Source organism: Felis catus, chromosome D1 (genome assembly GCF_018350175.1).
Source record: "Felis catus isolate Fca126 chromosome D1, F.catus_Fca126_mat1.0, whole genome shotgun sequence".
Taxonomy (NCBI): Eukaryota; Metazoa; Chordata; class Mammalia; order Carnivora; family Felidae; genus Felis; species Felis catus.
This window is the reverse complement of record NC_058377.1, coordinates 90,139,818-90,167,204: the sequence shown is the minus strand read 5'-3', so window position 1 is coordinate 90,167,204 and position 27,387 is coordinate 90,139,818. Positions and strand designations below refer to the sequence as shown.

The following is a 27,387-nucleotide window of genomic DNA, read 5'->3' as shown; positions in this document are numbered from 1 at the left end:
CTTGGAAAGAAAATGAATCTTATAAGCATTCTGGCATATAACTATTATAAAAATAAATAGAACAGTCAATCAGAGGAAATTGTAATAGACTTGAGAAACCAAACTTACTCAAGAAATGTACATGAGCCTGTGTGGTGATTACCACTTTCACAGAGAGAAGATTCTACACACCAGCAAAACAAGCAAGCACACCAAGACAAATGAAGGGCTGGAAAGAACGGGAAAACTTTGAACAAACAGCTTTCATCTCTTCCTGAAAACAAAACTAACCGCATTCAGTTCGATCAATTCTGCGGACTCCTAGGCCTGTCCCTGAGTACTATTTGGTTTTTCAGAAGGTACTTAAATGTTTCGGGGGTGGGGAGGGGAAGGATGCTTACTGATTTAAGACACATTTTTGCACTCACAATTCTTTGTGCTTTAAGAGGAATTTTTTCAGGTCATTAGTTTATAATGTGAACTGGTGCCTAGGGATATTTTGAAAGGGAAAAAAAAAAGAGTGTGCTTGGAGATGCAGTTAATGTAACTTGCATCATCATTTATTTCAGCTCAATTTGGGGCACAAAACTGAACTCAGAATTAAGTCACCACAACTGCACAATTTCTTTCTCAGCATGCAATGATCTTACAGAAATCTGAAAACACAATATGCCCCTTACCCCCAAAACAAAAAATATCATAACCCCTTTAAAACATTCAAGTCCTTGCAAGAAGTTCTTACTTTTCCAGAGTATGAAAATAAAGTCAGCTTTGCAACTTCCAAAATAATTTGGATTATCAAAATGCCATTGGTGGGGTGCCTGGGTGGCTCAGTCAGTTAAGTATTCGACTCTTGATTTTGGCTCAGGTCATGATCTCACCATTGTGGGATCGAGCCCCTCATTGGGCTCTACACTGAGCATGGAGCCTGTTTAAGATTCTCTCTCCCTCCAGCCTTCTCCCTCCACCTCACTCCACCCCCACTTGCATACACACTCTTTCCAAAAAACAAAAAACAAAAAAAACCACACACAAAATGCAATTGTCATACAAAATATATTAATTCTGCTAGTTTTGCCCTTGTTTCCACACCCCACCCCAACCATTCCTACTGCTTTGTTAGGTACAGAAAGGATGGAACTAAATCATTAGGCTCTGAGAAAGCAAACATCTTCCCAAACCCAAGTTTATAGACCAAAAGATGATTTGGCCTTAAGCAAGATTAATTTGATCGACATATCATGTCAAAACAGATCGTTCACAGCCTCAAAGTAAACAAGATATTTCCTAATTTCTCCATTAAGTGTAAATAAACACGTCGCCCACAGTTTTCAAGCATAAACAAAACAAATATCAATATTCCAACTATCTTGCACAAAGTAACCAGTTAGAATCACTTTTCCTTTTCTTCATTATAAATACCCTTCTTTTACATTTGTTAAGGGCACATGAATCATGACTTAAAATCATGAAGTATCTTGAAAGTGTGATCACCCCGGAGATTATGAAACTCCCTATTCTCAATCAGGTACACATTGGAATCATGAGGGGAATTTTTACAAAATACCAATTCCCGGGCCCCAGCTAAGATTTAGAGTGGGCCCTGGTATCACCATGCTCTAAAAAACCCCTCAGGTGAGTCCAATGTGCAGGAAGGGGGAGAACCAATTGTCTCACAAATGTGGATCAGGGACCCAGAAAGGACCAAAGTTGAGACTGAGCCAATGGCAGGCCATCTGAGGCAGAACCCAGAACAAAGACTACAAACTCAAATGCCTACAGGAGCCACTTCGGTGAATGAAGCAGGCAACGCATACACACTTCTTCACAACGTGCGAATGCCAGAGGGTATGACAAACAGGGCGCTCACAGGGCAAGGGCTCCCCAGCTCTAGCTGATCTTGCCATCAGGGAAATCAGAGGTAACAGGTCTTCCCTCTTGATCAGAGAAGAAGACCATAAATAAAGATTTTCTATGTAACATTTCCCAACTTTTAAAGGTTGACTCAATCGAAAAAACACAACACCACTGTATGAGGCAAGCAAGACATGTAATGAAACACACAACATGGGCTTGGACTTTAGGCTTCGGTTTATCACTTCCAGTCTGGAGGGGTGTTTCCATTCTCCAGTGACCATAGCATCATTATCATCCCAGTGACAACAACCAACAATGCCTAGCATTGAGTATTTCTTGTGTTAGCCACTCTGCTCAGGGTTTTACTTGGAGTCTCTCAATTAACCTTCATAAACCTTTAAGGCACCATTATTACCCACCCCCCTTACTCAACCGCGTCTCCCAAGGTCACATACTAGAAAGTGGCAATGCCAGGACCCAAAGGGATACAGTGTAACTCCATAGCCTATATTACGCTATATTTCTTAAACATTTTAAACATGCTTTTAAAAACCTCTACTCTTTGCACTTATATCTCTTCAAAAGCAAATGAATTACACGAAATGATTTCTCGGGTCCCTTTTAGTTCTCAAATTCGATGGCTCTGACTCCATAATACAACTCTTGGTTGTAGAAAAATGTTGGAATTTGCATGCATCAGTCTCAAATCCCTGATATGCATTAGCTGATCAAAGGAAAGGAATGAATGAATGCTTATTAAATAGTCTTTTTGAAAAAACAGCAAAGACATAAAATTATAATAAAATTCTTTATCTCTACTGCTCTAGAGAGTCGACTTCCCCATTTTACCTTTTGAAAGATGAGTAAAAGTGCTCAGAAATTCTTCATATGTTTGTTCATGACAATTAACAAACTTATCCAAGACTTCTTCAGTTAATCGATCTTCATCCATGATCTCCAATTCTGATATTCGGGCAGGCATTCCTATTCACGAGGCCACTTTATCTATGGGACAAAGAAAAGCATGAGCTAGAGAGAGTTGGGGGACCAGCCTCTCTTGAAAATGTAGAAATTTGCAGAAATTCAGTCTTTCAACGTGAGAGGTACTTCAAAGGGTATGTCGACCACCCATCCAACGACAACAATAACAGCTAATATTCATTAGCTACTTATTTAGCACTTACTGTGTACCGGGTGCAGTTCTGAGCCCTTCGATGTTAACTTCCGAAAAATCCTAGCTCAGGTCACAGAGCCAGTAGTTAGAAGGACCAGTTCCAGGAGTCAGATCTAGAACCCATGCCCTTAAGCACTTCACTGTGCTTCACCTCTAGCCATTGTGTGATACCCCTGCCCCCACCACGTGCTACTGTACTGTTGCCACCAAACAACTGACTCGTCTGTGCTTTAACACATCCAAGGAGTGGGAACTCCGAACATTCCAAAGAAGCCTTTGGACCGCTCTATCAAAGACTCCTTCAAAATCTCTCTCCCTGCACATTTCCCCAACGGGGCCCTGAGCCCCTGGGGATCATATTGCACAATTTCAATCCTTCTTATAAATAACATCCTTCCAAATATTTGAACAAGCCTATGCTGTCCTTTCTCAATTTTATCTCACTCACTTAATTTTTTTTTCAAAACCAAGCTCAGAATTCAGTTTCTCGGGGTGCCTGGGTGGCTCAGTCAGTTGAGTATCCAACTCTTGATTTCAGCTCAGGTCAGGATCCCGGGGTCATGGGATTGAGCCCTGCGTCAAGCCCCATGCTGAGCGTGGAGCCTGCTGAAGATTCTCTCTCTCACTGTCTGTCTGTCTGTCTCTTTCAGGACACCTGAGTGGTTCAGTCAGACACTTGTCTGACTCTTGATTTTGGCTCAGGTCATCATGATCTCACGGTTAGTGAGTTTAAGCCCCATGTCAGGCTCTATGCTGACAGCTCAGAGTCTGCTTGGGATTCTCTCCCTCCCTCTCTCTCTCTGCCCCTCCCCCGCTTGCACGTGTACACTCTCCCTCTCTCTGTCTCCAAATAAACATTTAAAATTACAAAAAAGTTTCTCTCCCTCTCCCCCTCCCCCACTCTCTCTCGATGAAAAAAAAAAAAAAAAAAAGAATTCAGTTTCTCTCCGGAGGCTTTAGCCTTCCAACCCCATCACCACAGAGAGCTAATCACAATTTCTCTGTGCGGCCTCATACTGTGTCTATGGTTACACTTAACATACTGTATTGGAAATAGTTGTATAGATTTCTGTGTCCCATTAGACATGAAGCCAGTGACGGGCAGGACCCATGTCTTTCCTTCTTTGTATCCCAAGTGTTAAATAGCTCAGGACATGGCATACAGCTGGCACCCATCAATATGAAGCTAACATTACTCATCTGAGCAGGTAGGGTAGTCAAATACTGCTAGAAACTGGCAAAACTCAACTAAACTTGCCCAATTATTTCACCTGTGCCTTAACACGACACTGCTTCAAGCGGTTCCGCTCTCCTGAGCAGTCTACCCAGAAGAGATTTCACACTGCCTGCATCCCTTTAAAGTATGCCAACCAGAAATGAAGACAAGACTCCAGATATGCTCTGGATCCAGTGAGGTTTGACTAACTCCCACATTCTGAATACTGCACTCCTACTATATGCTGAAGTGTGTTCACATTGCTGGTGGCCTCTTCACATTGTCAGTTACTTAACATACTGCTGAACGCCTGTCGGCTAGGACACAATGCCTCAATCCTTGCAGTCTAACTTTGTTTTTCCTTGTGATATTTCACCTTGTTAAATTCCATTCATTCGGTATGAAATATCATAGCTTTGAGAAATTTACTATCTACAGAAAGCAGAAGAGTAATTACTGCCTAAGAAGTATAATTCGTGGGGGATAATAAAAAGGAGGGTGTTCTCTGACAGTGTACAGGAGGGAGAGAAAGCACCAAGCTTCTTCTAGTTTTCCAAAACAAGCACAAAATTTTGTTATGTTATTAAATTTATTTGGTATCTACCAGAAGGTCAGAAAGACACAGAAATGTTTTCATAAGATGATGGCCAACCTCATTTGGTGGCAAGACCTGATCTGAATTAACATGAAAGTATCTATAGTTTTTATTAATTCTACTCAGTGTGACCACTCAGACGTTTCCCTGAAGAAATTCTAAGGGGGATGCTTTTGAGGTGTTTTCCCGGACCCCACTGAAGATTTTGTGTAACACATGGTATTACTCCTGATTACCTTTCTAAACTCCAAAAAACTCTAAATTCTGAAACACATCTGACCCTAAGGGTTTTAAATAAGGAATTGTTAAGTTTCACATACTTCACAGGATTGCGGTGAGAATTAAATGGATATAAATGAACCCTCAAACAATGTTAGCCATGATGATCATGATGATAATGGATCAGCCTTGGTATTCTGTCCACTGCCTCCACAAAGACCTGCCTTGACTGTGTGTGGCCCCCTCTGACTTTGAAGGCATTGATGTCACCTCAAGATAAATCAAGATAAGCCCGCATGCTTTACAACCCTAGACAAAATATGGTGCTATCGAAGTCTGAAAACCACAAAAAATAAAATAAAAATAAAAGGAAAAATTTTAATGTAACTATATATGAACTCAAAATGAAAGAAACTGTTTCAAACTATTTGTAACCTGAAAATTAAATACAGGAAAAAGTATCAGTTAGAGTTTATGCAAATTCACCCGTAACACTGCCAGGCTTCAGCAATTCGAAGTTTAATAAACTATGCTTGCAGTTGCCAGATAAAAAATAATAAATTCAAAGGTGGCTATTATTTCACTGTCAGTAGGACATGGACTTAGTTACAAGAATGTTAACGTCAATCTGCTTTTCCAGGATGGAACCCCAGTGAAATTCCAGCTCCGTATGACATCAATCTCTTCCTCAAATCTACTTCAGCGGCAAATACCGAACAGAGGCGGCCAGGCCGTTTTACATTGCTGTAAATGTCTCCTTGTGGATGCTTTAAGAGTGACAATAGAAAATCTTTTAAACTTCCTTTCCAATTCTCAAAGTGGTAATATTCTGAGATTTTAGCCTTAACACATCTCAGTTTTACCAAAAGGACATAATTAACAGGCTATGCACAGAGCACATTCAAACTCCTTCAAGGCCTTTAATTTAATTCATGTGGTTATCCCAATACAGAAGAGGTAATGTTTTTACTGACTTTATAAAGAGTTTTGTAAACTGTCATCATCTGAAGAGTGTAACAAATACCCACCTTCAAATTTAGAACTTTCCTTATCTCTAAAAATGCAAATAGCCTAATGTTAAAAGTCCCCAGGGACTGACAGAGCAGGTAATCATTTACCAGACAGTCAAGTGGTTTATGCAAATCCTAGTGGTTTTCTAGAAGGAAGCAATGCTTTTTCAGTTGCCATTCACGTTTATTTGTTTTTATCGTGAAGTATTATTTCTAAAAAGGAAAAAGGGGGAGAGCGAGAGCGAGAGCGAGAGCGACTTGCCCATAATAGGATCCTTTATTTTGGCATGGATTTTATATTTTAAGGCTTAGAGCTCCACATGAAAGACCCAGAACTTTTGTGACGATAAGTAAATGTGTAGAAATATTGACTGGAAAATCACACACAACACTTTCACAATCACAGCCTCCAGAGGGAAACACAGGGTGGATATTTTGCTCTGCTTGGACTACTAAATTTCACAGGAAGACCACAGGCTTGGTTCTCTTCCTATCCAGTCACTGAGAGATGGAGAGAAAATCACAGAACCTTCCCGGGGTCCTGTTTTCTACTACCAAATAATGAAACTAACAACCACCCAAGCCAATTAGTGCTCTGTGGTCTCTGAAAAGCATAATTATGAAACATGGCATGTGGAATTATCACCATTGACTTAACACATCTTTGATGTTTATCTGCAGACCTCTGCCTAATGCAACCTACCTAAACAAATTGCAACCTTCAGAGGTAAGAGTGGTAAGTCTTTGGAAACAAGTCGCCATGAGCTGGTCTCCCCTCAAAGTGTATAACCTGCTTTTAACAGCATAAAGAATTGTACGTTGACAAAAATGGGGTTGTCTTTTTTAAACTGTGAGGTTTACTGCTGATATTTTAAAATAATAAATAACAACACATTTTTAAAGAGTTGTGCAGAGGCTGTCAAAATCCACTTTCTCAAATGTTCATAGTTCTGCTCAACAAGAATCTCCTGCTGTGCCGAATGGTAAGATGGAATATTATCAAAAGAATTCACCTTGCCTACAGAGATAAAACTATCAACCTTGGTACTTCACAGGATGGGTCTTCTTTTATTTTTTGGAAAATGGGCAAATTTCAAAAAGACCAAAATTACATTGCAAGTGTACTGACTTATTTAGATGATAGAAGAGACCCGGTATGAACTGATTTCTTCTGCCTTGACTGAACTACACCTATTTTGCATCCTCTAATATTTTTTATGTCTTTTAGATCCTATTAAAGAGAGAAAGAAATCCAGTGATTGAAATTGTCACAGATTCTCAGGGTTGAGAGAAACCTGGAGGTCATCTAGTCCAATGACAGAGAATAAATGAATAAATCTGGCAAAGAAACTTTAGGTAGGGTTTTTGTCAAGTAAGGACTACTGATGAGGAGCAGTACTATGGTTTGCATATCAAAACAGTAATGACAACATGCTTATGACTATGAATTTCAAGGCAAACATGAAGGCAGCAGGAAATTAAGGAAAAGGCAGCAATCTCATCAGGATTGTTATAACCATGCCCCCAACTACATCCTGTACCTCAACAACATACAAAAACCTTGAGGCAAAGCAAGGCAAAGCATATGTGTATACGTGTGTGCACAGTAATTCCTCTGCTGCGTTTTATCAGAATGAGATAAAAACATACAATTCTAGCATCAAAGAATACACTGCACATCAAGTTATAAGCTTCTCCCAACGAGACTTTCCTAATACTTAAAGGCACGGAATTCTTCATTATCACTAAAATGTTGATGGCATAAGCATCTACATGTCTATATAAAGACTTCCCTAGGCACACTTCTGCATTGAGCTTTAAGGGCAGCACTTAGAGGGAGGTGAAAAAAGCTTGGGGATTACTGCCGACTACAGAGCTTCAGAAGAGAGAAGTTGTGTTGTCATCCATGCAAAGGTCTTAGTAATAGGAATTTCGCAGCTTATTTTTTCCTTGACAAAATCTCACCGTGAGGAAAAGAGAAAAAAGAGACACCCATACTAAAAGCTGCATCTAATAAAACATGCGAGCTAAGTACATGCTCACCATGAACACAGATACAAGAGGTGCCTTAAGAGAAACAGATCTAGTTCCTTTCCTAAAGAGGATTATAATCTATGCACTCTATACAGGACTCCATTTTTGTAACAAGAATGACTCTGATGAGCCATACGTATGGTGATTATTTTTATTTTTTGTGTTTTTTGGTGATTATTTTTAAATTAGAGCAATATGGAATGGAGTGAAAGTATTTTTTAATGAAGGCTGTAATAGTAAGAACAATAAAAACATATCAAGACAAAACAGTGGATTTTATAAAAGAAGCAGGAAAAAAATATATAGACAATCTTTAGGACATAGGACTAGGCAAAGAGTTCTTAGAACTGACACCAAAAGCATGTCTCTAAGAAGAAAAAGTGATATACCCTATAACCCAGCAACTGCACTACTAGGTATTTACCCAAAGGATACAAAAATACAGATCCAAAGGGGCACATGCACCCCAACGTTTATAGCAGCAGTATCAACAATAGTCAAATTATGGAAAGGGCCCAAATGTCCATTGACTAAGGAACAAATAAAGATGTGGTGTATGTGTGTGTGTGTGTGTGTGTGTGTGTGTATACAGGTGATGTATACAGGTGAACATAGGGGAAGGAGGGAAAAAAAGAGAGAAGCAAACCATAAGAGACTTTTAACTGTAGAGAACAAACTGAAGGTTGATGGAGGAAGGTGGGTGGGGGATGGGCTAAATGGGTAATGGGTATTAAGGAGGTCACTTGTGCTGAGCACTGAGTGTTATATATAAGTGATGAATCACTAAATTCTACACCTGAAACCAATTTTACAATATATGTTAAGTAGAATTTAACAGGGTGCCTGGGTGGCTCAGTCGGTTGAGTGTCTGACCTTGGCTCAGATCATGATCTCACAGTTTGTGAGTTCGAGCCCTGAATCGGGCTCTGTGCTGACAGCTCAGAGCCTGGAGCCTGCTCCTGATTCTGTGTCTCCCTATCTCTCTGCCCCTCCCCGGCTAATGCTGTCTCTCTCTGTCTCAAAAAAAATAAATAATTAATTAATTAAAAATTTAAAAAAAATAGAATTTAAATAAAAACTTGAAATAAAAAAAGAAGAAAACGTGATAAGTTAAACTTCATCAAAATTCAAAACTTTGCTCTGGGAAAGATCCTGTTAAGAAGATAAAAAAGAATCACAGGCTGGGAGAAAACATTTATAAATTACACATCCAACACAGGACTAGCACACGGAACATATAAAGAACTCTCAAAACCCAACATTAAAGAAAAGTCCAATTAAAAAAAAACAAACTAAAGACATGCACAGACATTTCACCAAAGAGGATATATAAATTGTAAATAATCTAATGAAAAGATGTTAATATCATTAGCCATTAAAGGAATGTAAATTAAAGCCACAATGAGATACCCCTACACACTCATCAGAATGGGTGAGACAAATCATCAGAAAAATTGTGAGAACACCAATTTTGTGTTGTGGATATAAGTGGGGTAACATTAGTCTGGCAGTGGTGATAGAGCTGGGTATCTTGACTGTCGTATCTTGACATGTGGCTACACATGCCAGACAGCTGAACTACACACACAAATTGTGCATATGTAACTGGTAAAACCGGGATATGTTCTATGGATTGTACCAATATCAATTTCCTGACTTTTATAATGTACACAGATACACAAGATGTTAACATTGCAAAAGGCTGCAACAAGAGTGCGCAAAATCTCCCTCCCTATACATTTTTTTGCAACCTCACATGAATCCGTTCCGTGATCTGTAATTATTTCAAAGTTAAAAGTTTAAAAGGGGAAAAGGGGAGCAAGAGAAGAAGGCTAAGGCAAGTAAGGTAAAAGAAAAGATTTAAGAAAATAAAATTATGCACGTTGATTGTTTTTCCCCTGCAGAAAGCTCTGGGGGAATGGGAATAACACTAATCTACAAAATTACATGTTTAAGCAGAAACTTTCCTGTTGAAAAATTTGCTTCCCTTTCCTGCTCATCCATCCAAGCTACTGTAATGAGGTTTCTTGAGGCTATCATTCATTAAGCCTTACTGTTCATCAGCAGATTGTATAAAATCAATTTTATGTCCCCAAAATTTACTCTTCCTTCAAGCTGTTTAAGTCAATCCAGAAATGTCTGCATTGACTCACTGAGGCAGGCCAACTGAGTATTAGACTGTTTTCAATTACACAGTTATTAATTCCATTAAGCAAAGAAAAATGCACACAGTTAAGCATTCAAACTTCCTCCCCCCACTCGTTTCCTATAATTTTTTTAAAAAGCAGATTACCAGTGGATATGGAATCTGAAGGATATACCCATAAGACAAATTTCAGAAAATCCACTGTTTGGGAAATCAGAAAGACTACTTTTTCACTACCACTTTTGATTATTTGCTTTGTTGAAAAATTTCATTATGGGTAATCACAAGTAAATACCCTATCTTCACCCCCTAGTAAAACTCCAACAAGTACATTAACTCTAGGCTAGTCCATTTATCAAGAAAACTGTGCCACACGTGTCCTTCAACCACTTTCAAAACTGATCTCCTATCTTCAGAAATGTGATCAGCTACATCAGTGTGTTATGAATGGTGACGAGTCTTTCATCGAACATTTTTTCAAGGTGCCTGATAAAGCTGTGAATCCAGTAGAGGCAGTAGAGTTTCTGAGTCAACTTTATAGCTCTATAACCATGCAATAATATTTCAATCATAAGAGAATTTTTTTTAGCTCAGTTGTAATCCCACCTTCACAGGGGATGCAATGCCCCATTAATGCTTATGTTACCTGTATTGCATAATAATTGTAGCACAAAGGTATCCATTCTTAATTAAAGCTATCCCCTTCTCTCCAGCGTCCTGAGCCTGTAAGCCACCTGCACAGTGCACAGTACTGTTACAATACCAGAAACCCTGCTTTAAAGCAAAATCCACACAGCCAGTTAGAAGCAGGTGTAGACAAACCCAACTAAACCAACTCTGCTTGCAGAAATTCATTTCTAAGTGCTTCAAAATGCCAGATCTTGCAAATAAAATCGACCTTTTCATTTGACATTTCTTGAAAGAAATAAGATTTTAAAGATGCATTTCCCAACTATTTTTTATTCTAAATTCCTATGACTATGACTGTGGAATAATAAATGAGCTTTAACAGGGAGTACAGTACTTCCCAGCTCCCAATTAATCTCCGCATTTTAATTGCAATTTTGCCTCAATGTACACAACGTAACACACATACACAAATGTGGTTTCTATATCCAAAGACAGTAACTAAGGAACACAAAATCCCTCCTTCTCTAAAAATAAAATTTTGAAGTGAATTTTTTTTTTTAGTACAACATTGTAAATCACCTCTGCAATTTTTCTCCATTTTATTTTACAGCAGAGTCCACCTTAAATCACAGAACAATGAAGAGGAAAATACCAGTCATTCCAGTCAGGTGGCCATATTTAATTAATTGTCCTAAATAAAAAGTGACAGGTCACTTGTCATGTCCTTCTTTTGACAATCCATCATACTAACTGTAGTTTGCTTCCTTCCATAGACTTCCTTTTCCTGCCTCTTTTCTCCTCTCTGCCAGTTTCCAATGTGGCTCCCATTACGGGATTCACTCAACAAGTCAAATATCTCCTTTTCCTAGGCTGTTTATATTATTTCCTTAAACATCAGCCACTTATTTAAAAAGTAAAAATTGTCTATTCCTATCCGAATGCTATGAAAAGTTGTCCTTGACTCAAACTTATTAATTCGTTGAGCAGCAATGTAATTTTTTCTCCATTTGCAAAATGGGGATGGAAATGCTTGAGAGGCACTCTGTACTTCTTGAAAGCCAATCATGAGTTCACAGAAGAGTGCCCCTCCCCTGCCTCCCCTCAACCCACCATGGATACACACCCCTGCAGCCCTGCTACCCTCGTTCTGTTATTTAACTTCTCTGACCTTAAAGTAGTTTGAATGTGAAAATAAAGGCACTGGACTTGAAGCTGTCCCCCATCTCTGGCATTCTATTTTTCTCCAATTATGCTTCCTAATTGTTCAATTACTATGTCAGTATATCCTCTTTTATCTCCCCACTGTGAAAGAAAAATTATTTTATTCTGTAATTGTACTGACTCTCATTCTTTAATTATCCACTGTGTTTTGGATTAAGGCAGGAGAAATTAATATATTTCAGTAGTTTTGTTTTAAATTTTTAAAAAATGTTTATTTTTGAGACAGAGAGTGAGTGGGGGAGGGGCAGAGAGAGAGAGGGAGACACAGAATCCGAAGCAGGCTTTATAGGCTCTGAGCTGTCAGCACAGAACCCGATGCAGGGCTCGAACCCACAAACCGGGAGATCATGACCTGAGCCCAAATCAGATGCTTAACCGACTGAGCCATGCAGGTGCCCCTCAGCAGAAGTTTGAATTTGATTGTGCCAAAGGGGTTTAAGAATGGGCTGAGTAACCTATAATTACAATTTCCTGGTGAACTTTTAAGACCTTCTAAGGGTAAGTGTAAGGAAGGATGTAAAGTTGCTTCGTCCTATTACTATGTATGTCTCTTAAAGACAAGATTTGTGTCTGTGATAATTTTTATAATTCTCCACATGCCCCTATACATAGTGGATGCACAATAAATACAGTTTACTATTTCACATTTAGTTTCTATGCTGAGCACTTCAGTAGATTGGGATCTTGACTGAGATCACTGCAAATCTAATGCTCTCCTAATGGTGTGGCAAAGGCTAAAGGTTTTAAAATCCATTTCCAAATGTGTTGCTAATTCCAGCTGCTTCAGAAAACAACTAAGCCATTCAGCAACAAACTGCCTGTTTTCTGATGTTAGTAACACAGAAAGGCTAAAATATTTGCCTAAACCTACCCATGGTTTCTATGTTGCATTTCTTATTTTGTATTTACTGTGGAGATACCCAATACATCAACTTTATGAGAGCTGTCATTGATGCTGGAATTTCAAGTACTATAATCATCATATAACACCATAAACAGATTAGGGAAATAATCCAATACTCTTTTGCAGACAAAGAAAAAAATCATCATGGAAGTAACTAGAAGAGATGATGATGCCTTTTTAAAGGATGGACCAACACTTCAAATGATGAAAATCAGCCAAACAACTGAGCTACTCATTAGTTTTTTAAAAAATCAACCCTGAACATATATATACTAAAATTTTGCAAAAACTCAGTCACTTGTACAAATATATTTATAGCATCGTCAACATCATCAGACAAGATTTACTAGTACACTCTTTTATATCAGACACTTTGTATCCATTAATTCTTACAACAAGGCAGGGATCATTCCTGTTTTAGAGATAAGGAAACTGAAGCTCAAAAGGAGAATTTAGCTAGTAAGTGGCAAAACTGAGACTCAAATCCAGATCTGTCTACTTCTGATCATGCATTCTATCATCTAAGCCACACGGAAACTGATTAAATAACCAACAATGGTGGTTAGTCAGAAAAATTATCTTACATTTACTGAATGGAATTTTAGAAAGTTATTAAAAATCATAAAGGTGGAAATAAAATATACATTTCATAGTGTATATGAAATAATGTTATATTAAAAAGAGAAAATAAAATTTAAATGCATTCTTATTATAATCAGGTAAAATGTATATACATTTGGATAAACATTGTAATAGAGCACAAATAAAAAATTTTATGCTTAGGCAATAAGCTAATGAGTGGTATATATTTCTCCTGATGGAACTGTTTTTAATGAGTTGCTTTAAAATTAAGTCAGCTATAGTAATCAAGACAGTGTGGTATTGGTGAAATAGACAAACAGATCAATCAAACAGAGCCGAGAGCACTGAAATAGACCCACATAAACACAATCAACTGATCTTTAACAAAGAAACAAAGGCAATAGAGTAGACATACACACAGTCTTTTCAACAAAGATTCTAGAACTGCATCTCCACATGTGAAAAATTAATCTAGCCACAGACCTTACACCCTTCACAAGAATTAACTCAAATGGATCACAGACCTAAACAAAAAAAATGCAAAACCATAAAGTTCATAGCTCATGGGTCTGGCAACCACTTTTTAGATATAATACCAAAGGTACAATCTATGCAAGAAATAATTGATAATAACTTATTAAAGTTAAAAACTTCTGCTATGCTAAAGACACTGACAAGAGAATAGAAAGAAAAGCCACAGACTGGGAGAAGATATTTGCCAGAAACACATCTGACAAAGGACTGTTATCCAAAATATACAAAGAACTCTTAAAGTCAACAATAAGAAAACAAACAACCTGGCTAAAAAAAAAAGCTCAGAGATACCTGACAAAGACATACAGATGACAAAAACAAACAAACAAACAAACAAAAAACCTGAAGAGATGCTCCACATCATATGTGATCTGGGAAATACAAACTAAAACAACAATGAAATCCTACTACACAGCTATTAGAATGACCAGAATCCAGAACACTGACAACACCAAATGCTGGTGAGGATGTGCAGCTATAGGAACACTCATTTGTTGCTACTGGGCACTGAGCACTTTAAAGATACTAACTGAGGGGCACCTGGGTGGCTCAGTCGGCTAAGTATCCGACTTTGGCTCAGGTCACGATCTCGCTCGCAGTCTGCGAGTTTGAGCTCCCCATCAGGCTCTGTGCTGACAGCTCAGAGCCTGGGACCTGCTTCGAGTTCTGTATCTCTCTACCCCTCCCCTGCTGGCGCTCTGTCTGTCTATCTGTCTGTCTATCTCTCTCTCAAAATAATAAACATTTTTTTAAAATTGTAATTAAAAAAAAATAAAGACATTATCTTATTTAATCTTTTTGCAACAATCTTTTAGGGTGACTATTTCTATTATTCCCACTATAGACACAGACAATCAGAGCTTAGAGATTAGGATGACTCCAGTGGAAAATGGCAGATTGGGTAAAGAAGACCAGGTCAGTTTGACTCCAAAGCCCATTTACTTAATCATTCTGCTGGGTAATATTACACAGCAGCTCCTGATATATGATATGAAGTTGGCAGTAGGCCTCCAATAATTAGAATGACTTCTGAGCTTTGCATTAAAGAAAACGAGACGGTTGAAGAGCAATTCAAGATCAAAATAACTGACATTGGTATCAGTGGTCTCTGCTTTAGGAAATAATTTATCATTTGATTCTTAATAGTGTTATTTAAATCATAGCAGGGGCGCCTGGGTGGCGCAGTTGGTTAAGCGTCCGACTTCAGCCAGGTCATGATCTCACGGTCCGTGAGTTCAAGCCCCGCATCGGGCTCTGGGCTGATGGCTCAGAGCCTGGAGCCTGTTTCCTATTCTGTGTCTCCCTCTCTCTCTCTGCCCCTCCCCCATTCATGCTCTGTCTCTCTCTGTCCCAAAAATAAATTAAAAAAAATAAAAAATAATAATAAAAAAAAAGAGAGAAAAAAAATAAATCATAGCAATTATATTCATTTTCTTCTATATTTTTCTAAAATGTTTTTAATAAAAATATAAGTCAGGTTTCAGCCAGGTTTTGTTTTGTTTTCGTCTTTACAAATAGCTGACTGTGTTTCCATTGTTTGCCAGTAAGGAAATAGTTAAATCTTGAGCATGTACCCCGGTAGATATCTCCCTCGACCATCTAAAGAAAAGAAAAGAAAAAAAAAAAGGTCACAGTCAGTTACTCCCGTTAGATCAGCGTTCACTGGAACATCTGCAGGCACATATACACATTCTCTTTACTGTGAGCCTTCCTCTTGCCACGGTCAGAGTGGGCAGTCAGTGAATCTTCCCCAAGTGCTGACATTTAATACCTGGTTTAGCGGCAAAGATTCAGAGAGGGGTGAGCAGCCTCTCTGGCCTTCAGGTAGGTCCGATACCTTCATTTCTATCAAAGCTAAAAGATGGGCACCTACGTTTGTCAACTTGAAGGGAAAGACGATGCCCCGCTTTAGCAGCGGGTGAGTTACAGATGCATTGGGTGTCCAGATGGGGAAGGGATGCTGTAAAATTTGGAAACTATGGGGCTTTCTGCTGTCAGGCTGCTGCAAGGATTCAATTCCTGTGGCATCAGAGCCCATGTGTTCATCTTAGTACATAAATGCTTCTCTGGCTTAAGTGTCAGGAAAAAAAAAAAAAAAAAAAAAAGACCTAATCCTGGCTTCAGTGCCAGCAAAAAAAGCAAATAACGTATATCTCAGACCCAATTAACTGTGCAAGATAGTGTTAATTCATGCCCGAAATGACTGTGGTTACATGAGGTTACCTACTCTTTCAGAGCAATCAAGAAAACACGGGCAACACTGATCAGTAAGATTTAATGCCTCCGAGTACAGTACCTTTCTTTGGAAGGAAAAAAAGAGTCAGTTCAGACACAGGAAACTACAAACCCAGACCTCACACCATTAGTCCTCTTTTGATTTTCAACTGTGCCCTAGCTTCACAGTGAATAAATGAAAACCTCCCTGCTGAGAAATGTTAGCATGGGGTTGGGAAAATTGTATAAATTTATTGGTCCTCTATTTCTGTCTTTTAAAAAGAATCTTTAATGCGTGGACTTTGAAACTTCCTTCAGTTGAAGAACAGTATCTTTTTTTTTTTCCAAATCTTCCTTTTTTATCTAGACTATTTAAAGAAAGTAGATTATTTTAGTTCTAGTATTACCTTTTAAAAACTCTTAAAAACCAAGATGTGACTAATATAGTCATGTTAAAACTATGGAAAATATACAAGAGTCCACTCCAGTGAGGGCATATTTAAGTGAATAAAGCAAATTTCAAAAACTAAAAAAATATGGCAAATTAATGTGAAAACACTTTCAGTGTTCCTGTTTATTCTTTAAATAAGTGTGCCATCTGGTCATGGTTTTAAATGGGTAATCTAAACATTAAATACACAGATACTTGAACTGCATTACAAGAGGAGGAAATTCACCTTAACAGTGATAAACCTCGCCTGTTTTTTAGGGCCCTGAAATTATGAGGTGCATCAAGAGCAGGGCATCAAAAGGAGAACAGGTCAGAAATCTTTAGGGAACCAAACTCAGCTGTAAAAAAATGGGTAGTATTCCTTATGTCTTGCCTAAGAAAATGTATCTGTTTCATCTGTACTAGTCATGTTTTCACTTATGAGAAGCCAAATTCCCTAAGACAACCTTAAAATGAAGCCAAAAGGCCACAATGAGACCTTATTTTTAAAAAAGGCTGCTGTTGGGGCACCTGGGTGGCTCAGTTGGTTGAGCGTCCGACTTCAGCTCAGGTCATGATCTCGGGGTTCGTGGGTCCAAGCCCCGCATTGGGCTCTGTGCTGACAGCTCGGAGCCTGGAGCCTGTTTCGGATTCTGTGTCTCCCTCTCTCTCTGCCCCTAACCCACTCGCATTCTGTCTCTGTCTCTCTCAAAAATAAATAAACATTAATTTTTTTTTTAAAGCCTGTTTAAAAGCTAGTGTTCTTGGTATATGTTCACCCCTTGGGATATGGACTCCATGACCCCCGTAGAGCTTGCTTTTTATCCCAATAACAGTCTTCAGAGATACTTAAAACAAACTGGCTTTGGCTTCAGTGCTCCCCCTACCCAGAAGCGGACAACTGTCTGACAAGCACGTAGCACGCTGAGTCACTTACAGTTTTCATTTACTGAATTGAGGGAACGATACTTCCTTTTAATCCCTATGGAGAGCATGTTCTTAGTTGCACCAGGCCTTCTCTCATGCATACTTGGATGGGCCATGAATAAAAAAGACACCCATGTGATTTCATAAGCAGGGCAAGTTGCTGAACCTACAAACCATCACGAAGAAGAGGCGGGCTTGCTTTCATGACTTTAACAATAACCCTTCTCATTCACCATGTCCTCACTTGGTTTCATAACTCACAAGATGTGATTCTTAAAATATCACACCTTGAGGAATCTCCCAAGTAAACTAAAACTAAATAGAAGAGCACATTTAGTGGTTAATGACATCTGATCTACAGAAGTGCTTCAAGACAAAATGCCTTACCAAAATCTCACTACACTGAACACATAGATTCTAAATGGGCCAAGGAATCTTTGCAGGCAAAATAAAAACTATAGTATCGACCAACATTTATCAAATGCTTACTATGTGCCAGGCACTGTGCTATGTGATTTACACGTGTTATCCCATTTATCCTTCAAAACAACCCAATGAATACATACTAATACTATTCCCATTTTACAGAAAAGAAAGAACAGAGAAAAAATAACTTGACCAAGATTTGGACTCAGGCTGCAAAGTCTGCATTTTTTTTTAAATGTTTTAACATTTATTTATGTTTGAGAGATAGAGAGAGACAGGGCATGAGCAAGGGAGGGGCAGAGAGAGGGAGACACAGAATCCAAAGCAGGCTCCAGGCTCCAAGCTGTCAGCACAGAGCCCAATGCAGGGCTCGAACCCACAAACCGTGAGATCATGACCTGAGCAGAAGTCGGACACTTAGCCAACTGAGTCACCCAGGCACCCCCAAAGTCTGCATTTTTAAGGAGAGGTTAGAGAAAGGGTAACAGAAGAATGACTGAATGATTTCCTGTTATTTAAATTGAACTCACCACCCGCACCTCCATTGTGTATGCTTATCCAATTCTTATTAGTCTAAAAAATTCATCAATCTATACCCACTGACCAGATCCCAGATCCTAAATTCCTTGTAACCATCTCCAACATTAAGTATCATCTGCCATGACTTGTAGGTAATTGTGTACTAACAACCCTACTTTTGATAAGTTCAAGCATAATTATAACTAACACAGTGTGCAAAGCCCTATTGTAAATAATTTACATGCAGTAATTTACTAATGATAATTTACATCAACCAAGGAGGTAGGTAAATTATCTCATTTTACAGATGAGGAAACTGAGACAGAGCGATGTTAAATTACTTGCCCAAGTTCATATAGTTAATAGGTGACAGACAAAGGATTTGATTATAGCCAACGGCCTCAGAGTCCATACTCTACTGAGAGTCACATTCAGAGACACTGTTTCATCCTGTTTTTGAAGCATAGTAATAATTTACTCTGAACAGTCGGGAATCTGTACCCTTTTGATTCCTTTAACCTTTGGTGCCTAGGACCTCACTCTGCAAACAGAGTATATTTCTCATTAAGGCTCCTGGCATCTCCCTAAGGTAAGTGATAATAATAAAATAAAAATGTATCCAGCTGAGTTCATCTAATAAATAGATTTTTAAAAAATATTATGACTAATATTAAATCCTGAATAATTCTGGCACCTCTTAGTACCTGCTTACGACAGCGTTTCTAAAGACTTATGTCAAATGTTTTGTGCAGGAAAGAGCGATCTGAAATAATGGCCACTAACTGTATTTTCCTAGAGGTAAGAGGAAGAGAGAACGGAGGCAGGGGGGTATTTAGGAACCTTCTTTGCTTCCCTGAAAGAACCCTAAATGCAGGAGCAAGAGCGATTGAGGAAAAACCAGGGGCTTTTAACAAGACACTCGCTGAAATCTAATTAGTGTTTCCACTACGAAATCATTATCAGGTAATTTCTCCCCCGCGCTCCAGGTATTCAGAGCCTGGTCTTTGGCTTCCGTAAAACAGTCACAGCTTCTGTGACCTCAGGTCCCCCACACTCCCACCCCGACCCAGCAACCTAAGGACGTTCAGGGGTGTAACTGACTCGAGTCCTCGAAAGCATCCAGGCAGGAGTCCGCTAGGACGCCTCATCCAGGGCTTCCTTCTAGGCTGCGGTTTCCAGGCAACCCCACTAGAGCCAGAAACAACTGTGCTTCCTACGGGGTCACTTGTTTAAGAGTCCCCGGAGAGGCACCGGGAACACTCGGCAGCAGTCGGCCTGACGCCCCTTCTGGTGCTGCAGCCTTCCCGTAACCCGGATGTTGGGTCTGCGTCAGCCGCGCTCACCTCCCGTTCCCTAGCTTTCCGCCTTGGCTCCCTTCTAGTCACTCCGCACTTTGAGCGTCTTTATTCAGAGGGGCATCCCAGGAGTCGCTTCTCCTGGAGCAACAGAAACTGTCTCCAACCACGCATCCCATAGAGAACGGATTCCTGGGAAATGTAGTTCTTTCGGCCGACAAGCGGTGAATCTGTGAAGAGGGTGGGGGGATAGGACTACAATTCCCAGAAATCTAAGGGAGGATGGTCCATGTCGAAAACATGTCCCAACTGCTTGGATCCTATTAGGAAGGAAGGTTCTGTGGCTCTTTACTTACCTAGCTGCCTGGATTTTGCTAATTCAGTCCCTCTACAAGCTTGTGGAAGAACTTTTTTTAAATAAGCGTTTTACATGTAAGGTGATGCAAACATAATGATTTATATGAAGAGACACAGTAATTTTGTGTGTGTAATTCTTTCAGATAAAAGATCCATCCACCATCAGAAAATATGTCACTACAGATGATAACAGTCAGTAATAATACAGCCTTAATACAACCAGGCTTCTCACTGATGAATTTTGATGGGCAAGTTTTCTTCTTTGGCCAAAAAGGATGGCCCAAGAGATCCTGCCCCACTGGAGTTTTCCACTTTGATGTAAAGCATAACCATCTCAAACTGAAGCCTGCAGTTTTCTCTAAGGATTCCTGCTACCTTCCTCCTCTTCGTTACCCAGCCACTTGCATCTTCAGAGGCAGCTTAGAGTCTGAAAAGCATCAATATATCATCCATGGAGGGAAAACACCAAATAATGAGCTTTCAGATAAGATTTATGTCATGTCTGTTGTTGGCAAGAACAACAAAAAAGTTACTTTTTGCTGCACGGAGAAAGACTTGGTAGGAGATGTCCCTGAAGCCAGATATGGTCATTCCATTGATGTGGTGTATAGTCGAGGGAGGAGTATGGGTGTTCTCTTTGGAGGACGGTCATACATGCCTTCTGCCCAAAGAATCACAGAAAAATGGAATAGTGTAGCTGACTGTCTGCCCCATGTTTTCCTGGTAGATTTTGAATTTGGGTGCTCTACGTCATACATTCTGCCAGAACTTCAGGATGGGTTATCTTTTCATGTCTCCATTGCCAGAAATGATACCATTTATATTTTAGGAGGACACTCACTTGCCAATAACATCCGCCCTGCCAACCTATACAGCATAAAGGTTGATCTCCCACTGGGTAGCCCAGCTGTGAATTGCACAGTATTGCCAGGAGGAATCTCTGTCTCCAGTGCGATCCTGACTCAAACAAACAGTGATGAATTTGTTATTGTTGGTGGCTATCAGCTTGAAAATCAAAAGAGAATGGTCTGCAACATTGTCTCTTTTGTGGACAACAAGATAGAAATTCGTGAGATGGAGACCCCAGATTGGACCCCAGATATTAAGCACAGCAAGATCTGGTTTGGGAGCAACATGGGAAATGGAAATGTTTTCCTTGGCATACCAGGAGACAATAAACAGGCTTCTTCAGAGGCATTCTATTTTTATATGTTGAAATGTGCTGAAGATGATGTGAGTGAAGATCAGAAAACACTCACAAATAGTCAGACATCAACAGAAGACCCAGGGGACTCCACTCCCTTTGAAGACTCAGAAGAATTTTGTTTCAGTGCAGAAGCAAATAGTTTTGATGGCGATGATGAATTTGACACCTATAACGAAGACGATGAAGAAGATGAGTCTGAGACAGGCTACTGGATTACATGCTGTGCTACTTGTGATGTGGATATCAACACTTGGGTACCATTTTATTCAACTGAGCTCAACAAACCTGCCATGATCTACTGCTCTCATGGAGATGGGCACTGGGTCCATGCCCAGTGCATGGATCTGGCAGAACGCACACTCATCCATCTATCAGAAGGAAGCAACAAGTATTACTGCAATGAGCATGTGAAGATAGCAAGAGCACTACAAACCCCCAAAAGAGTCCTACCCTTAAAAAAGCCTCCACTGAAATCCCTCCACAAAAAGGGTGCTGGGAAAATTTTTACTCCTGCCAAGAAATCTTTTCTTAGAAGGCTGTTTGATTAGTTTCACAAATGTCTTCCAAATTCAAGTGCATCAAATTTTTAAACTTGTTTTAAAGAATCATAACAATGATGAAAATTATATTTCTATTTTTGTTTATTGAAAATGTCCGTGTTTTCTTTTAGTCTTATGAATCAAGTGCCAGGGGAAAGTGCTCATAATACAATGCTAAATGCTTGAAAAAATTTTAGTCAAAGGTATCTTAAATGAGAATTTCTGACCTGAATTTTTTCATTCAAGCAATCTTCAATACAGAGACGGTAGTAATAATCAAGATATGTTTATATCCTTCATATAATTTTTCATAACAAATAAGCTATAGAGTAGTTAAGACATAATTAAGCCAGTAAAGAAACTAACACCCAAAGGAATTCAATGAATTATTTTGCACAATATAACAATTTGGTGGTTGGCCAAAAATTAAAACCAAGATCACCTGTATCCCATGCTAGTACTCTTTATATGTCTCTAACTCTAAACTGGTCTCTTGATTATGTCTATGAACAGAAAAAGTTCCATAAAGCTTATTTAAGCTGTAACATAGTCTCCATTGACATGAAGGAGGAGAAAAGGACTCTACATCAAGTTTGTTATATTTTATCAAGTTACCTGCATGACTTTCTTCAGAGGATTCCCCCTCTCTGCCCTGTCTGGTGCACAGATGATGGACCAAGGCCAATTGCTTGAACCAATTCTTTGAGAGATTTAATGAAAACTGAAGTCCACTGCTACTTAGCAGTCTGGGAAAAGGGAAGAAGTCAGAGCACGCTAAGAAAAGACCACCAGTTAAAATCTCATAAAGAACAGTAGTATTATTTCCCCCAAATGAAAGAAGTTAAAGAATGTTCTAAAGTTAATAGGTATAAGATTTTAAGTGGGGAAAAATAAATTTGTGTGTGTATGTGTCTAGTTGACATGTGGAGTTGGATGCCAATGAAAATTGCAAAATCAATGAACTTGCTATGGTTCAATTAGATACTTTCTAGAAAGAGAGTTAAAAAAGACTGTTCACTTTGAGGCTTTAAGACATCAACTGATAATTAGATGACCTTAGAAATAAATGTCTTTCCTTTTGGAGTATTTTTCTAGAAAAGCATCTTACTTTATCCTAAGAGCTTAAGCCACAGCTTCCTATTCATCAGTATTCATTGAAAGTCCACAGTGTGTGAAGTTCTATTGCCAGATTTAGGGGGCACATGACCGTACAGGAGATAAATCCCTGGAATACAAGTTCATCTGCTACCAGTTCCATGTCTTAGCTACTAAAACTAACTTGGATGAATTAAATCCTGTTGTTTGTTTCAGTAATGTTGCTTAATGAATACTCCTTTTGAACCATTTGCTATACCTTTGCTTTGATTTTTTGTTGTTTTTGTCATCTATGCAAAACCAATAAAGCATTAAAATGTCTTTTGTTTATATCGATTTCTCATTATTAATGTGCATAGTTACCCAATTAAGGACAAAATTATACTATTTAATTTTCTCAGGATCACTCTACTTTGATTTCTTTTTTCTGTTGTTCATAGGAAGTGTCATAAGTTAGAACTGAAATATCCTTTACGGAGTTCAAAAGGGTTATTTCTTCAAGAGGTAGATACATTCCCTTAACTCATCTATAGTGACTGAGTAGCTGAAGAATTATTACCATATTTATTTTGTAGTCAATGATAATCTAAATGATTTAATTCTGAACTCACTGGGTTCTATAGTTAAACTCAGATGCCAACAGCATAGCTACTTTTAGAGTGTGTGTGTGTGTGTGTGTGTGTGTATGTATGTGTGTGTGTGTGTGTGTGTGTGTGTGTGTGTGTTATATGAGTATGTGTCACGAAAGCAAGTACTTTGGTTTTACTACCATATTTTTTAGTAGAATTAGGTCTTTTTAAGTCCTAAGTGAATTCAGCAGCTGACGTTAAAGATGATGAAGTAAGCACATGCAAACATTCAAATGGACCACATTAGAAGAGGATTCACTTATTCTAATGATATACTGCCTTTGCTTAAAACATTTATAGAACTCACACTTCAGTCACCTTCGGGTCCTATGGTTCATTCCTTTGAAAACACTTAACAACTGTCCCTCTTCCACCATTAGAGATGGAGTAGGAAACATCTCTGGAAACAGACAAATGCCATCCAAAGCCCTAGTAGGGTATAACTCTCAGTATTACCACTTTAGGTTAAAAAGAAAAAGAAAAAAGAAAGTCTGAGTACAAATGGTCTTTCTGATATGGCTCATAAATATGTCCTAAAGATAAGTCTGGAAACTGCTTACATAGAATAATATCAATAAATAAGCATTTGGCTTTCCAAGGTGACCATTTTAAGGGGCTGAATGTCTTAGAAAGAGAGGAAGCATAAGGAAAAGGAATAGTTAGTCTGAAGTCCCTGGGGTGAGATGAAGCTTATCACGTTTGAGGAACTGAAAGGTCAGTCTGGTTAAAACTTAGTAAACAAAGGGAGTATGGAATGGCATGACCCTAAAGCAAGGGGCCGGCTCCCTGAGGTTTTCATCGGTAAAATAAAGTCACATACAACTGCATTCATACCGTTTGCCCTGTCCCCTCCCCCTCCTGTTTCACTACTCTTTGCATTTTGTATTCAATCTCCAAAAATGCTAAACTGAGCTTTTGAACAACCCATCCCTTCTGCTGGGCATGCCTTTCCTCTGGTGCTTTATAACTCCTGCTAATATCCTAGGCTATCTGGCCCATTCCTATCCACTCTACATCTCAGTTCAGATACCTTCTCCCTCAGGAAGGCTGTTCTGAACCCCATTACCTCCTTGATGGCCATAGCACTTACAAATCTCTGCTTATATACTCAGCAGTACAAGAGACAAAACCATTTGTATTTTTCTATAACTCACATTGTATTATGCATCCCCTTTACTGTGTGTTGGAAATTTAATTTCAATAAAATTAGGGTCTGCCCTCTTTACCCAGCTTTTTATCCAGGTTCCAGGGAGAAACATAATACTGGGTTTCCAGAAGTGGGAATGAGTAGGGTTGAAGCATTTGGTCCTTAAGGGTCGCCATCCCTTGTCACTGGCTTCTGCTACAATACCCACACCCCCACAGGGCCAAGGTTATCAGCTTCATGATGACTCCTGAGTTGTATCTCAGCCTTAACCACCAGACATCATTAGATCTAGCTTTCTCTCAGCTGCTTCCTGGGTCCCTACTGGGCTCATATGATGGAGGAGATCATTCTGCCCTTCCTCTCTCAGCATGGTCACAGTTCTCTCTGTGAGACCACCTAGGACTTGTCTATTTCTGTACCACTCTTGGGCATTTCTTGGTAAACTTAGCTTGAATAGGCAGCCATTCTAACCCACAGTCACAAGAATTCCAAATGATTTATACACCACCAAATTCTACTCTACCATAGAACATTGCCTTTTGACTTGGAATTTGCCATAAATGATATTACATTTTCCCAAACCTAGTTCTGTCAAGAAACATCTAATACAGCACGTTTATTACTAAGAGAACCAATACCTCATTCTGTCTCTAGATATCAATCCAGTAAATGTATATTCATTTAAATTATTATTTTTAGAATAGGAAAGAAAAGTTATCAATAACACCCCTTTAAAAAGGCTGGCGGTGGGGCGCCTGGGTGGCGCAGTCGGTTGAGCGTACGACTTCAGTCAGGTCACGATCTCGCGATCCATGAGTTCGAGCCCCGCGTCAGGCTCTGGGCTGATGGCTCAGAGCCTGGAGCCTGTTTCCGATTCTGTGTCTCCCTCTCTCTCTGCCCCTCCCCCGTTCATGCTCTGTCTCGCTCTGTCCCAAAAATAAATAAACGTTGAAAAAAAATTAAAAAAAAAAAAAAGGCTGGCGGATACGGGGCTCCTCGGTGGCTCAGTTGCTTGAGTGTCTGACTTGGGCTCAAGTCATGATCTCACAATTCATGAGTTCGAGCCCTAGATGAAGCTTGCTGCTGTCAGTGCAGAGGTGGCTTTGGATCCTCTGTCCCTCTCTCTCTGCCCCTCCCCCACGCATGCTCTCTTACTCAAAAATAAATAAACATGGGGAAAAAAAGGCTTGTGAGTATGTATAGCTTAAGGATAAAGATCCCTTGAATCTCTGGCTTAATTCCTCTATTAATAGGCTATTTCAGGGGACCCATCAGTAAGTGTTTATTGAAAATCCAACATCCTTGGCAGTCCCTGGGTGACTCGGTTGGTTGAATGTCTGACTTTTGATTTTGGCTCAGGTCGTGGTCCCAGGGTTGTGGGATCAAGCCATGCATCAGGCTCCATGCTCGGTGTGGAACCAACTTGGGATTTTCTCTTTCTCTCTCTCTCTCTCTCTTCCCCTCTCCCCACTCAAATGCACTTTCTCTTTCAAATTAAAAAACAAAAAATAAAATAAAATAAAATCCAAGATCCACAATAAATATTATGGGACCTGAAAAAGAACAAAAGAAGAGCCCCATCTTTAGGGAACTTATTGTCCTACTGTAGAACGGGGCAAGGGGCAGGACAGGAGAGTTACAGAAAGTGAAATCGTACACTGAAAGCAGTTGGTGACAAATTTGAAATTGTATAGTGCAAGCTATCCTTGCAATAACAGTTTTCTTTTTTTTAACCTGGAATATAGTGGTAAAATTTAAAAATTGGACTAAAATATCTCTAAGTCTCCTTTGTTGTATTGGCCTTAGCTGAAGAGATGTTGTGTCCAAGACAACTCTAAAATGTGGAAAAGACTGCTCGAAGTGCCATCCAAAATGTATGGTGATAACCAAAAGAGGAGGGGTGTGGGTGTACATATTAAAGATGACCAAATCATCAATTTTTAACCATTAAAAAATATGAATGTGGTGTCATAGGAAGATATTTGGTCTTTGTCCCTGGTTCTGGCATAGAGCTCCTAAAACTCCTGGCATTTCTTGAGTGATAAGGGTGCTAGGAGAGTCTTTTGTTCTATTGAGACAGCCCTGGATGACTTCAGCATGGGGGCTGGTCACCCGAGAGAGCAAGCCTTGATTAGAAGCTTCAAACTTTGGGGGCATCGGGGTGGCTCAGTCGGTTAAGTGTCTGACTTCGACTCAGGTCATGATCTCACAGTTCATGGGTTCAAGCCCCACATAGTGCTCTGCACTGACAGTGTGGAGCCTGCTTAGGATTCTCTCTCCCTCTCGCTCTGCCCTTCCCCTCCCCGTGCTCTCTCTCTCTCTCTCTCTTTCTCTCTCTGTCTCAAATAAATAAATAAATTTAAATGCACATACTTGGCCTACAAGTAACTCACTGTGTATTTTGTGAAGGCAGAGATACATTGTCACCATGAAAAGAGGAAAAACAATCATAGAGAAGCCAAGGAGAAAAGAACTTTCCACAAGAAAGAAGGAAAACTGTC

At 39.4% G+C, this 27,387-nt stretch overlaps 2 protein-coding genes across 8 annotated transcripts in view; one reads left to right on the top strand and one right to left on the bottom strand.

Annotated features, from left to right (window-relative positions):
• Nucleotides 1-20,119, bottom strand: part of CD1H11orf74 (chromosome D1 C11orf74 homolog) — a 69,465-nt gene extending 49,346 nt beyond the window's left edge. For 5 of the 7 annotated variants that reach the window (XM_006937204.5, XM_006937201.5, XM_023239773.2 and 2 more), the window contains exons 1-2: nt 19,961-20,119; nt 2,686-2,841 (exon numbers count right to left, since the gene is read on the bottom strand). In XM_006937204.5, the coding sequence (XP_006937266.1) occupies nt 2,686-2,818 (133 nt within the window). In that variant the 5' untranslated portion in view covers nt 2,819-2,841; nt 19,961-20,119. Of the gene's footprint in view, nt 1-2,685; nt 2,842-5,526; nt 5,668-19,718; nt 19,881-19,960 lie in introns of those variants that run through there. The other 2 variants (XM_006937202.4, XM_006937203.5) reach the window with 2 other exon arrangements.
• On the top strand, nt 15,792-23,431 carry RAG2 (recombination activating 2). Its single transcript, XM_004001424.6, has 2 exons — nt 15,792-15,925; nt 20,413-23,431. Exon 2 carries the CDS (start codon nt 20,441-20,443, stop codon nt 22,022-22,024), a length of 1,584 nt encoding a protein of 527 aa, XP_004001473.3. The 5' UTR covers nt 15,792-15,925; nt 20,413-20,440; the 3' UTR covers nt 22,025-23,431.
• The last annotated feature ends 3,956 nt before the right edge of the window (nt 23,432-27,387 follow it).